The 13,410-nt window shown below is 45.2% G+C and overlaps 1 protein-coding gene across 4 annotated transcripts in view; it reads right to left on the bottom strand.

The window, feature by feature from the left end:
• Rhbdl2 (rhomboid like 2) overlaps nucleotides 1–13,410 on the bottom strand; it is a 42,322-nt gene that overhangs the window by 14,189 nt on the left and 14,723 nt on the right. For 2 of the 4 annotated variants that reach the window (NM_183163.2, XM_006503025.4), the window contains exons 2-3: nucleotides 5,832–6,094; nucleotides 1,617–1,765 (exon numbers count right to left, since the gene is read on the bottom strand). In NM_183163.2, the coding sequence (NP_898986.2) occupies nucleotides 1,617–1,765; nucleotides 5,832–6,074 (392 nt within the window). In that variant the 5' untranslated portion in view covers nucleotides 6,075–6,094. Of the gene's footprint in view, nucleotides 1–1,616; nucleotides 1,766–2,271; nucleotides 2,378–5,831; nucleotides 6,095–13,410 lie in introns of those variants that run through there. The other 2 variants (XM_006503026.3, NM_001356445.1) reach the window with 2 other exon arrangements.

The raw sequence follows: 13,410 nt of genomic DNA, 5'->3' as shown, positions 1-13,410 counted from the left end.
GACATGGAGGGGTCACAGATGCCGACTGACTTTTGAGGCTCACAATCTATGCTGGCCTTGAACTCCTGAGCCTACCTCCCACATACTGAGACTGAAGATAGCTACCATCAAACTGGTGCTGAGCAAGGTCCGAAAAGGCTCTCACTTTTGGGAAACTGGAAACAAAGCCGGAAGGTAGTAGGACACATCTTTAGTCCCAGCACTCAGGAGGCAAAGGGAGTCGGGTCCCTGTGAATTCAAGGCTAGCCTGGTCTACAGAGTGAGTCCCAGGACACCCAGGGCTACACAGAGAAACCTAGTCTTGAAAAAAAAGTAAAGAAAATTGGGAGGGCAAACATAGTCTCTCCTGTTCGTTACTTACTTTTCTTACTTTGCTCCCTTCCTGTTTCTGTGATTGTGTGTGTGTGTGTGTGTGTGTGTGTGTGTGTGTGTGTGTGTGTTGCATGTGCAGGTGTTGTATAGTTGCACCAGGATCTCCTCTTATCATTCTCTCTGTACCTCATTTCTTTGAGGCTGGGTTTCTCCTGAACCTGAAGCATGTGTTGTTCAGCTAGACTGGCAGCTGGCAAGCACAGCCTTCTTCCTGTCTCCACTTGTTCAGTGCTGGGGCTGCAGACACTTGAGACCATGCCCACAGGGCGGGCACTCTTCCCTGTGCCTTCTGTCCAGCTCCACCTGTACTGCTTCTCTATCCTGTACATACCTCCGTACGCTGCTATTTAACTGATACACAACAAGTCCCATACATCAGTCCAAGTGCTCACAGGTTAATTTTTTACAGAATATGTTTGGGAGAGGCAGTCTGGTGATTCAGTTCAACTCCTTCGTCACCTAAATGGAGCACTGGACAACATCCAATAAGTAGGGTTTGATAACTCTTGGTTTGATAGTGATCTGGTCTTGTCTCATTAATATTCATATATCAATACCAGAATTAGACGGTTATGCAGAGCACAGCACTTCTAGCTTCCAAGGGGACCATTGCACATGTGGCAGACACACACAAATAAAAATAATAATAATCATAACAAAAATTCCAAACAGATTAGTGGTGATTTGGGTTTCTTCCTTCATTCCCCTGTCCCCTGACAGCGTTTCACTAGGTAGACATGGCTGACCCGGAATTCTGTGTAAAGCAGGCTAGCCTTCAATTCAGAGATCCACCAGCCTCTGCCTCCACAGTGCTGGGATTCAAGGAGTGCCCCACTTCTCTCTGCTGTGTTCTTTTTTTCTTTTAATTTTAAAATCTTTGTGTGTGTGTGTGTGTGTGTGTGTGTGTGTGTGTGTGTAAATGTCAAAAGACAACTTGCAGGATTCAGCTCTCTCCTTCCACTATATGAGTTCTGGGGCTCGAACTCAAGCTGTTGGGTCTGGACGGTGTCTTTACCCTCTGAGTCATCTCTTACACACACCCTGTTTTTGTTTGTGTTTTAAGACAGAGTCCGGCTATGTGGCTGGCTGGCCTGAAATTCTATATCTAGGTCATGTTGGCCTCAAGTTTGCCATGATCTCTCTCTGGCTCCCTAGTGCGGAATGTCAGGCATGCACCACCTTGACCAGCCTAACTATTACTTAAGAACTCTTTGGACAGCATTGACTGGGCCATCATTCCTTACCCGGCATGGACCAGCATGTATGAGATAAACCTCCAGGCTTCCTCCCTCTTCTCAGGGCAGTACGTCAAGGGACTTTCCAAGATCCCCGTGTCCAGGGTGATCCACTGCTTCTGTGGCTTCCACACCGCATAATAAATAAACACAGCCAGCTGTCAGGGAGGAGCGATCATGCATGTTAACCAAGCTCTCTCAGGAGCTGGGCCCCATTAAAACCCACAAGCAGTAATTGTGTCTGAATGGTTAGCTCTTTGTGGGCTCAGAAGATGTTGAAACTGGATCTCTCCACCATGCCCACCGTGGTCATATGTCCTCATGATGAGCAGGTGATGGACCAGATGGTAATGATGACTTTCTGAGTCCCCTTCTCCTGGCTTCTCTGACACTTTGCTGTCACTGTGTTCCCTAGCGCCCTCCCTAATTACATAGCCCCTGTCCCTCACCTTCCTTCACTTTATCTTCACAGCCCAGAAGCCTGTCAGACAGAGTCTGGCTTACTACAGTGATGATGACTAGCGTCCCAGTGATGTCATTTACCTCATGATGTGATGAAAGACACTTAACCTGTGCCTTTCTTCCTCTATACTTCCAACTCTATTCTAAGCATGAAAAGAAAAAAACCTCAGACAACCCCAGATGAGGACACTCTACAAGGTACCTGGCCAATATACTTCATCTTTATCAGGGTCTTCATAGACCACTGAGAAGTTGCCATGAATCATAGGAGCCTGAGGAGGCAGGACAACTTAACGCAGTGTGAAACCCTGTATTGGAAGGACCAGAGGACGAGAAAGAGGACATTAGTGAGGAAAAAGGATCAAATCTAAGTCTGGAGTTTAGTTAAGAGTGCAACTTCAGCCTCCTGGTTACAAAATATGATATCCAAATGCTCCAAATTTTTCAGTTTTTGAGCATCAACATGACACTTCAAAATGTTTTAGAAATCTAGAGAGATGGCTCAGGGGTTAAGAGCACTGGCTGATCTTCCAGAGGACCAGGTTTGATTCCCAGCACCGACAGAGTGGCTCACAACCGTCTCTAACTCCAGTGACAAGGAATCTATGGCCTTCTTCTGGCCTCTGAGGGCGTGAGGCACACACGTGGTGCATAGCTCTGTATATGCAGGCAAAACACCATATACATTAAAAAAATAAAACTGTTAAAAGCAAGTTTTAGTTTGTGTGTATATGCCAGTGCTCATGTGTGTGCACATACATGTGGAACCCAGAGGTCAACCTCAGGTGTCCTTCCTCGGGTGCCACACACTTTGCTTTTGGAGACAGAGACTCTCAGTGACCTGAAGTTCAAACAGTAGGCTAGGCTGGCTAGCTAGCAAGCCTCGGGGGTCTATCCACCTGTCCCCACCTCACCAGTGCTAGGATTCAAGCACAAACCACCACTCCTGGCTCCTTTACATGGGCTCTGAGGATTGATTTCGTGTCCACATGCCTGCATGGGAAGTACTTTACTGACTGAACTATCTCCTTACACCCAACGTTTAAGATTTGGGAGCACTAAAGTCTATACAAATATTCCAAAATTGGAACTGGAAATATGGCTAAGCCATCAAGGGTACATACACTGCAACTGGGAAGGGCCTGAATTCAGTTCCTGGCATCTACATCATACAGCTTACAACTGCTTAACTCCAGCTCCAGGGAATCCAGCGCCCCCTTCTGGCACCCAAGGGTATGTGCACTCACATGCCCAACCCGCCCCATTCCCACACATATATACACATAATTAAAAAACAACTCAGAAATATTCTGAAACATGGATGCTGAAGAGATGATTCAGTGAATAAAAGCATACACTGCTCTTCCAAAGGACCAGAGTTCAGTACACATATCAGGTAGCTCACAACCATTTGTAACTTCAGCTCCAGGAGGGATCCAATAACTCTGGCTTCTGCAGGCACCTGCACTTACACACAATTAAATAATAAATATAAAAAAGAAAAAAAAAGAAATATTCAGAAACATGAACCACTTCTGATGTGAGCATTTCTGTTAAGGGTTCCTCAGCCAATGATATACCAAACAGATCTAACTAAGGTACTTTGGAGCTATGTAATATTAACAATGGAAGAATTGGGGATTCTATTCTATTTTTTGCAACCTTTCCATTCTTTTCTTTTCTTTCTCTTCTTTGTCCTTTCTTTCTTTCTTTCTTTCTTTCTTTCTTTCTTTCCTTCTTTCTTTCTTTCTCCCTTCTTACTTTTTTTTTTAACATAGTTTCATGAATCACAGGCTGGCCTTGAACTTGCTATGCAGTGAGGGTGACTTTTCTTGAGCTTCTGTCTCCAGTTTTCAAGTGCTGGGATTACAGGTGTGTCCCACTGTGCCTGGTTTTACAAGACCTTGGAGAGTGAGTGTGCTGGGCAAGCCCTCTATCAACAAGGCAATGTCTACAAGTCATCCTCCTGTAAGAGCCAGCTACCCTGGCACCTGCTCCAGGACCTCACTGTGGGGCGCTGTGCTCTCAAAGCTCACAGAATTTACAGCTGTCAGAGCTGTGCTGCCTTATTCTTAAATATGTGAACATCTCCCAGTATTCTCCAGTGTCTCCCTCTTTCTCACATATACTCAGAATGGTATGTCCAGATGTATCAGTATCCAGGTAATCCAGATATACAGTGACTCCAGACACTCCAGACACTCCTAATGCTTCCTAGTCGTGCCATAGAACCCCATTTAAAAAAAAAAAGTGGAGAGCTATGTCCTTCAAACCCAATCAGACTTGACAAAATAATCCTCTAGAAATGCTTGCACATTTGCCATAAAAGGTTTGGTTCCTACAACAGTTAATTTTATGTTTAATTTGTCAAGGTTCAGATAGACTTGAATATATCTCTGAACATTATTCCACATGTTTCTATGAACATTTTTTTTTTTTTGCTTTTTGTGTATTGTCTAGCTACTAAGTAAGTTAGTTAGTTGGTTATTCACTAGTTAGTAAATTACTTAGTTATAGCATTTCACTATATAGCCTAGGCTAGCCTCAAATTTACTGTAGTCCAGGCTCCCTTAAATCAAGATCCTCCTGCTTCAGTTTCCAAGTTCTGAGATGACAAGGCCATGCCACCATGCTCATCTGAGATCATTTGTTGAAGTGAGGATGGCATTTAAGTTGGTACCACTTTCTCTCCATCTCGTGGCTGAGTTCCACCCAATCAGGCGAAAGCCTTAATAGAAAAAGACTGCTTTTGATGAGGAAAAGAATTACACTAGTAAGCGACCTTGAACTCATCACGTGGTGGGTGGGGTCTCCAGCTTACCCTAAAGACTGTGGAGCTGAAACCTCCCTCAGCCTATTGATTCAATTCTGCTGGGGAGCTCCAACTACTGCAGTCCCTGACACCAAAGCCAGGCATTAGAGAGAATTAAGAGGCTTGATTGTGCTAGGGACATCCTAATGCCCCTGAAGTCATGCCCTCCAGGCAGCAATCTCTCCTAAGACAGCAGTCTCCAAGAAAAACCTTCGTATCACAAAGCACGGGAGGAACCTGGCCCTTCCCAGTCACAGAGACGCACCCTTGGGTGACTCACCTCACCTCTCTGAGCTTTGCCCTCCTTCGGGAAACCAAGAAAGCTAAGCAGGTCATAGTCTGAGAATATATCCCGTCCACCCAAAGTAGACACCCACAGCAAATGCCACATTTTCCCTCCGAAAGCTCAGGCAGCTGGTGACTGTTCTAAATATATACCCCAGACTGACCTGACCAACCAGTCTATTTTGTTTCATGAGATAAAGTCAATTTGCAAGCTGAGCATGGTGGTGCATGCCTAGAATCGCAACACCCAGGTGATTATGACGAAAGGATTATAGTGAGTGTGTGGCCAGCCTGAGCTACATAGTGAGTGAGAGGTCAGCCTGGGTGATAATGTCAAATCCCATCTCAAAAGAATAAAATAAAATAAAAATAAAAAGGCTAATTAGCAGGCCCAAGGTTTCTAAAGATCGCTCTAGCTAAAACGAAATGAAGCTCCCGAAGTCAACCCTGGCAGCGGATTTTTGATGTGGATGAAACCAACCCCTGGGTGGGCAGTGACTGGGCAAATCAGCTCAGGAGCTGGTAGGGGGTGGAGGCTTCATACGCGCAACTCCCGTCCCTCTGTGCTCTCTTCCTACATGGTTTCTTCTCTAGGTAGGTTTTGTCCTGACTTCGCAGCCTCCAGGCTGAAGTGATGTGAGGCCCCTCAGCAGGGCGGCGTTTACCTCAGCCAGACTGATGAGGATGATGAACAGGGGCGGCGGGAGGCAGTTGGCTCTCTCTAAGTATGTTCTTCGGACTGGCTCAGGAAGCATCCACTTGGAGACGATCCTGTGGACCTTTCTGCTCCTGGGGAAGTCTTTACCTTCTCCATTCCCTTTCATTTTCTCCTCCTCCGGTTCTTCCTTTCCCTCTCTCTCCATGTTCAGATTCACACTCTCCATCTCCATCTCGTGAGCAACAGCCATTGTCTGGGTCCTCCCTCCGCCTAAAACAGACATGAATGTGAATGTGGGGGGTGGAGGGCGGGGCGCGGGACCGGTGAGCCTTTGGTCTGCAGGCTGTGGTTCTTTCCTGGACTCTCTGGAAAACTTTGTTTTCCTGGTCCTTCCTCTTTGTAGCTAGGAGGCAGCGAAAGATCACCAAAATGGCCTAAACCTCCCAAGTGGCCCCAAATTGGATCAGGTTTTCACCATATTTGGGGGGGGGGGGTTTCGAGACAGGGTTTCTCTGTATAGCCCTGGCTGTCCTGGAACTCACTCTGTAGACCAGGCTGGCCGCAAACTCAGAAATCCGCCTGCCTCTGCCTCCCTAGTGCTGGGATTAAAGGCGTGCACCACCATGCCATATTTTTTAACTGTTTTAAAATGCAGGGATTCGGGGCAGATAAGACAATCTCTCTCTCTCTCTCTCTCTCTCTCTCTCTCTCTCTCTCTCTCACACACACACACACACACACAGACACACACACATCCTACACGTCATTCATTGTAGTACACACCTATACAAAAAATAAAAGTAATTAAAAAATTTTTTTGTTGTTTTAGCTTTTTTGTTTTGTTTTGTTTGAGACAGGGTTTCTCTGTGTAGCCCTGGCTGTCCTGGAACTCACTCTGTAGACCAGGCTGGCCGCAAACTCAGAAATCCGCCTGCCTCTGCCTCCCGAGTGCTGGAATTAAAGGCGTGCGCCACCACGGAAGTCCAATGCTCACAGACCTTAGGGGTGTAGTCAACTCTTTTCTTTATAAAATCAACACTAAGAAGCTCTGAGACAGTTAGCTAATTCAGTAGGTAAAGGGGTCTGCTGCTGCCACCATGTTGGATGACCCAAGTTCTGTCCTCTAGAGCCACATCGTAGAAGCAGGTAACTGACTCTTGAGAGGTGTCTTCTGACTTCCACCCAACACTCAGAGAATACAATTTGTTAAATGTAATTTCCAATAAAGAAATAAGCTGAATGTGGTTGAGAGGCAGAGGCAAGAGGCCAAGGACATCTTCAGCAGTAGCGTGAGGTCCAAGCCTGCCTGGGCTACAAGACACCTTATCTACACAAGTAAGTGACAGAGCAGAGGAATAATTGAATACATCCATTTAAATTTTTTTAAAATGCACATCTGTGAAGTTGGGCAACCAAAATTAAAACACAGTTTGGGGATAGAGATGTACCTCAATTGGCAAAGGGTTGGTGTAGCACATGCAAGCCTTTGGGTTTGATCCCCGACACCATCTAAGCTAGGTGTGGTTGCCCTTCATCCCAGCACTTGGATGGTAGCCGCAGGAGACATTCAAGCTCTTTCTCTGCTCCATAGCAGACTGGAGGTCACCCTGAGATACGCAAGACCAGTCCCAAAACAAAAGTGAAGAAGTGTAGTCCCAGCCGTGTGTGGCAACGTGACCGGTAGGTCACACACTCAGCAGCCTGAGGTGGGAAAAGCACTGGAGACGAACGGGCGGATACATGACACCACGAGAAAGTTGTTCACACTGAGCCCAAAAGTACTTTTTTAAAACTATGGTAGGGCTGGAGAGATGGCTCAGCGGGTAAGAGCACTGACTGCTCTTCCAAAGGTCCTGAGTTCATTTCCCAGCAACTACATGGTGGCTCACAACCACCCATAAGGAGATCTGACACCTTCTTCTGGTGTCTGAAGACAGCTACAGTGTACTTATGTATAATAATAAATAAATCTTAAAAAAAAAAAAACCTATGGTAAATAACTCAAAACGTGGGCTAGTATGATGACTTAGCATCAAGCCTGAAAACCTTAGATCAGTTCCTAGAACCAGCATAGTAGAAAAGAGAATTGACACCACCCCACCCCACCCCACCCGACCCCAGCTACCCAATAAATAAATAAATAAATAAATAAATAAATAAATAAATAAATAAATGATAAATTAGTAGCATGAACCTATTTTAACCAATTTTTTCTTTTGTTTTTCTAGACAGGGTTTTTCTGTATAGCCCTGACTGGCATGGAACTTGCTCTGTAGGACAGGCTGGCCTTGAACACACAGAGATCCTCTGGAGTGCTAGGATTAGAGGCATGCACTTCCACCACCCAGCTTTTATTTTAACCAAAATTTTAAGGTTTATTTATTTATTTTAAGTATGAGTGCTCTATCTGCATATGCACCTGCATGCCAGAAGAGGGCATCAGATCCCATCATAGATGGTTGTGAGCCACCGTGTGGTTGCTGGGAATTGAACTCAGAACCTCTGGAAGAGCCAGTGTTCTTAACTGCTGAGCTATCTCTCCAGCCCTATTTTAACCATTTAAAGCATACAATTTGGTGATACTGAGCATGGTTACAATGTTGTATAATCCTAAGCACCATCTGGGATCTGGTTCCAAAAGGTTTTTGTCACCCTCCACAAATAACAAGCCCACTAAGCAGTCACTGCCCCCATACAGTCTCACACTAGTCTCTTGAAACCTCTAATCTGCTTCTATGAACAGACAATGTCTGGACAGTTTGTGATTTTACCATGTTTTCAAGATGCATCTATGTTTTAGCATGAACTATAATTTTCTTTCTTATGTAAATGAATATGTTGCATTGTATAGGTACCTCACACTTGGGATATCCAGGCATCTGGTGATAGGTAAGTTATATCCACTTTGGATCTATTTTGAGTAAGCCAGGAACAGCCCTGTACAAGGTTTTGTTTGAACGCCTGTCTTTAGTTCTTTGGTACATATAACCTATGTGCTAAGTGGAGGTAATTCTAGGTTTGACTTATTACGTGGCCCTCAGAATCCATTCTGAAGTAGAGATGATGAGAGAAGATTGGGGGTATGATTTTGGCTAATGTATAAAAGACAGCTGAACAATATCTGGCACATAGCAGGCATTCCATAATCATTCATTACTGCTGGCATTGTGTGGATGGATGGACGGATGGATGGACGGATGGATGGATGGATGGGTGGGTGGATGAGTGGGTGGAAAGGTTGAACACAGGGCCTATTTTCACAAACATCTAATTGGGAATCAGATCAAATCCATCTTATTTCTAGATGTAATCTTTTAAAGCCCAACTCCATGCTACAATGGGTTACATTTGGTGAATTCAGGAAGCAAGCAAATTCTTTCACCTTTCTTTTCTGAAAGTAAAGTCTCTTTCCTACTCCAGTCTCTTCTGCCTTCACACTCACAGATGACCCAGAGTCAGACACTAAATTCATAAATGGAGTAGCTGTTCTATTATTTTTCTTAAAAATTGGTACATTTTTCTTTTAATTCTTGCCACTTTGAGAACAGCAGAATGGAGATTGGAAAAGTACTGAGATGGGGGTCTTGCTAGGTAAGCCAGGCTAGACTGAAATCATTGTAACCCAGACTAGCCTTGAATTCACAATCCTTCTGCCCTCTTGCCTCAGCTGCTTCTTAAAACTGACTAAACAGCAGCAGGGACTTGAGAACAGCAGCTTTTAACCATAAATAGGGGCTAGTATTAATGCATTTAAATAAGCTTGGGGTTAGGAAGTGAAGTGCTTACACACATGTGCGTGTTGTGGGGTGGATCCCCAGCAATGCAAACAAATAAGTTTAATTAGGACTAGGAAGCAGCCCCATTATAAATTTAAATACCATAGATGATCATTGAATGAGGGAATAAAATTTCACATTGTTGACAGTGCAATTTTACATTTATAAAAGGAGCCAGAAAAATAAAGATGATGTGTGTTTCCATTAGATTCTCTGCCATCTTGACACAAGCTAGAATATCTGGGGAGAGCAACTGCAAAAGAGAAGATGCCTCCATAAGATTAGCTTGTGGGCAAGTCTGTGGGGCATTTTCTTGATTGATGACTGACTTGGGTAGGCCCCGCCCACTGGGGGGGGTTACCACTCCTGGGCAGGTGGTCCTGGGAGTATAAAAAGCCAGTTGAATGAGCTTTGAGGAAAAGGCCAGTAAGCAGGTTTTCTTTATGGTCTATGCTTCGGTCCTGACTTGAAGTTCCTATCCTGACTTCCCTTCATGAAGGACTGTAAGCTGTAAGTTGAAAGAAACCTTTTCCTCCCCAGTTTGCTTTTGGTCATGGAGTTTTATCACAGAAATAGAAACCTAAGATATGTTCTTAGGTTTTCTCTTCCTTCATATTTCCAGAAGTTTTCAGTCTCATCATGTTAGCTATGTAAATACCTGTACATATGCCCTGTGATGAGAAGATACCAGCCCACATGGAGGAGCCACGACTGTGCAGGGTACTTATGCCCTGTGATGAAAAGATACCAGCCCATGTGGGAGAGCCAAGACTGTGCATGCATGTCTGCCATCTTCCCTGGCGTTGCAGCGAAGACATCTGATACAGGATCCTAGCTACAGACCAGCCATCAGAAGCCATTTGTGTTCACCTCTCTTCATGGCTATCCTGCTTGGACCTCCCTACCTGTCTGCCTCTCCCTGATTCATCTGATCTCCATCACCTGAACCTGTGACACTCACCGGTGTCCTTTCCGAATCTCTGCCATCTTACTGCTCCTTTTGATCTCTCCCACGCCTGTATTTCAGTTCGGTCAAGGACCTTGGAAATCTTAGCAACCACATCGGCAACTGTGGAAAAAGACTGAGAACGCCATACCCAGGAGACTGTACGGAGATGAGACAGCATGTGAGGCGCAAGCCGAGGCAGCCTTTGCAAGGCAATCAGGTGGCCTCTTGAGACATAGAATCAGCTATTGAGATAAAGGTTTGGTGGATAAAGGAGTTTGCCACACAAGCCTGGCTACCTGAGTTCAACCCCTAGAGCACACAGAGGAGAAAGGAGAGAACTGACTTATAGAGTTGTCCTCTGACCTCCCCATGCACATCATGGCACACACACAATGAGATTTAAAATATTAAAGTGTAAGCCAGGCCAAGTGTGTGTGGTGGCAGACACTTTGAATCCCAGCACTTGAGAGTCAGGGAGGTGGATCTCTGTGACTGTAAGGCTAACCTGATCTACAGAGTGTTTATCTGGGTTGGTTTTGGTTTTTAAGCCTTTAAAGAAGATACTTCTAGAATTCTACCCAGCAAAGATTATCTGAGTTATTCCACTCTGTTCCAAGGATGTAAATGCAGAAGTATTTACAATACTTAAAAGGCATAAGCAACCCAAATGTCCTCCCATGGGGATGCTGCTTTCTTTTTTTCTTCTTTAGGAATTAGTATGAGTGTCTGCCTGCGTATATCTATGTGTACCATAAACGTGACTGGTGCCCAAAGAGGCCAGACAAAGGCATTGGGTCCTCTGGGATTGGGTTACAGATGGTTGTGAGCCATTGTGTGGGTGCTGGAAAGAAAAGCTGGGTCCTCTGCAAGAGCAGCAGCCAGTGCTCTAACCACTGAGCAATTTCTCCAGTCCTGGATATTGCATTTTATGACAGCTCTAACTTTGGGCGGGGGGGGGGGGGGGGTGGTGGTGGTGATGGTTTTGTTTTTTGACAGAAGCTTGCTCTGTAGCCCTGGCTGTCCTCGAACTCACTATGTAGACCAGACTGGCCTTGAACTCATTTGATCTACCTTCTCTGCCTCCCAAGGGCTAGGATTAAAGGCTTGTGACACCATGTCAGGCTTTTAGGTTTTGTTTGTTTTACAGCATACATCCTATCAATTTTTCCCTATGTAGGGCCTCAGAAAGCAAGTCCAATCTAAAGTGGTTCAATTTGCCCTTGCTTGAGTGCAGGTTGTATATAGATTCCATGGGGTCTGGACAACTTGTAGAAGCACAATTATTAATCAATTAACTTTGGTTTTATGAGACAAAGTATCCTATAGCCCAGGGTCTCCTGTTGCTATTAATTTGATATATATCCAAGGCTAGTCTTAAACTCCTGACCCTCTTCTTGCCTCTGCCTCCCAGATGCAAGGATCGCAGGCACAGGCCCCCCACAGCTAGCTGGAAGGCCCTTTTAGATGAGCAACATATTTCCAGAGGCCAATCAAAACCCAGCAAGGCCCTCAAGGCAAAGCAGGTGGCAATGACCTCAGCATTCTGTCGTTTCTCTGAGATACAAAAGCACCCACAGCTATCCAGTTGCCTGTCCACTCCATGACCGAGTCACTCACGTGGATATTTACTGCTCTGACTGTAGCATTAGTCACTAAGCAAAAATCATGAGGGTTCCTGGCATTTCCTTTCATGCCGGCATGATACACCTCCTAATGTGCTGCCAGGTTCTGCTGCCTAAACTTTGTTGAAATGCCCACCCACTACACACACACACACACACACACACACACACACACACACACACGGCACTGCTGAAAAATGTTCTCACCCTGCCTGCCCATGGGAACAGCTGGGTGGGCAGTTAGGATGCCTCCAGCCTTTTGGTTTACAACGGAGCTGTTCTCCAGGAAACCTTCTGCCTCGGCCTTCTAAATATGGGATTATAGGCACACGCCAACGTTCCCAGCTAGCAACATTCTCTAATAAAAATATAAACACTGCTGGTAACAAATGCCTCTAATCCCAGTTCTCTGGAGGCTGACAAGGAGGATTGAAAGCTAGGACCAACCTGATCTACATAGCAAGGCTGTCTCAAAAATAAAGAGCCAGCAAGATGGTTCTTCAGGTGAACGCACTTTCAGGGCCTAATCAGGGGGGGGGCGGGGGTGATTCCTGGAACCCCTCCCTTAAAAGGGGGGTTGGGGAAAGAAGAAGGAAGTCTGAGTCAGATGTGGTGGCCCAGGCACTTAGGAGGCTGAGGCTGAAGGGATACAACTTCAGTGTCTGGGATATGTTCTGTTAAGACTGTCTCAAAAGTAAAACAATGTTTTAAAAAAGAATTAAAATATGGGAAGCACTTTCTTCCTTTGGGACCTCACCCGGAAAAGGTAGGACTCTGCTTGTTTACCCAAAGCAGCTGCCTTAAAGATAAATAACTAAATAAGGCCAGAGAGAGGCTCGGTGTTTAAGAGCACTGGCTGCTCTTTCAAAGGACTCAGGTTTGATTCTGAGCAGCGATTCTGAGCAGCCATAGAGAGGCTCACAGCATCTGGAGCTCCAGTCTGGCACTTTCTTGTATCCTCTGAGGCCAGCACCAAACACACGATATGTATGTGCAGGCAGAACACCCAGATCCATAGAACAAAATAATAAAAGAAATAAGAACAATAAACGAAAAAAAAAAAAAACCGGTAGGCTTCCTCAGCTTAATTACCCCTGCTGCCAAGCCTAAAGAACGCAGTTTAATCCTTGGAACCCAGAGGGTGGAAGAAGAACCAACTCTGTAAATTGTCTTCTGACCTCCACACATGCACTTGCCTATGTGTCAGGCAGGAGTTCAAGGTCACCTTGTCCCAAACAA

This window comes from Mus musculus, chromosome 4 (genome assembly GCF_000001635.26).
Source record: "Mus musculus strain C57BL/6J chromosome 4, GRCm38.p6 C57BL/6J".
Classification (NCBI taxonomy): domain Eukaryota; kingdom Metazoa; phylum Chordata; class Mammalia; order Rodentia; family Muridae; genus Mus; species Mus musculus.
Note: the sequence above shows the minus strand (reverse complement) of the source record. Positions and strands in the feature narration are given on the sequence as shown.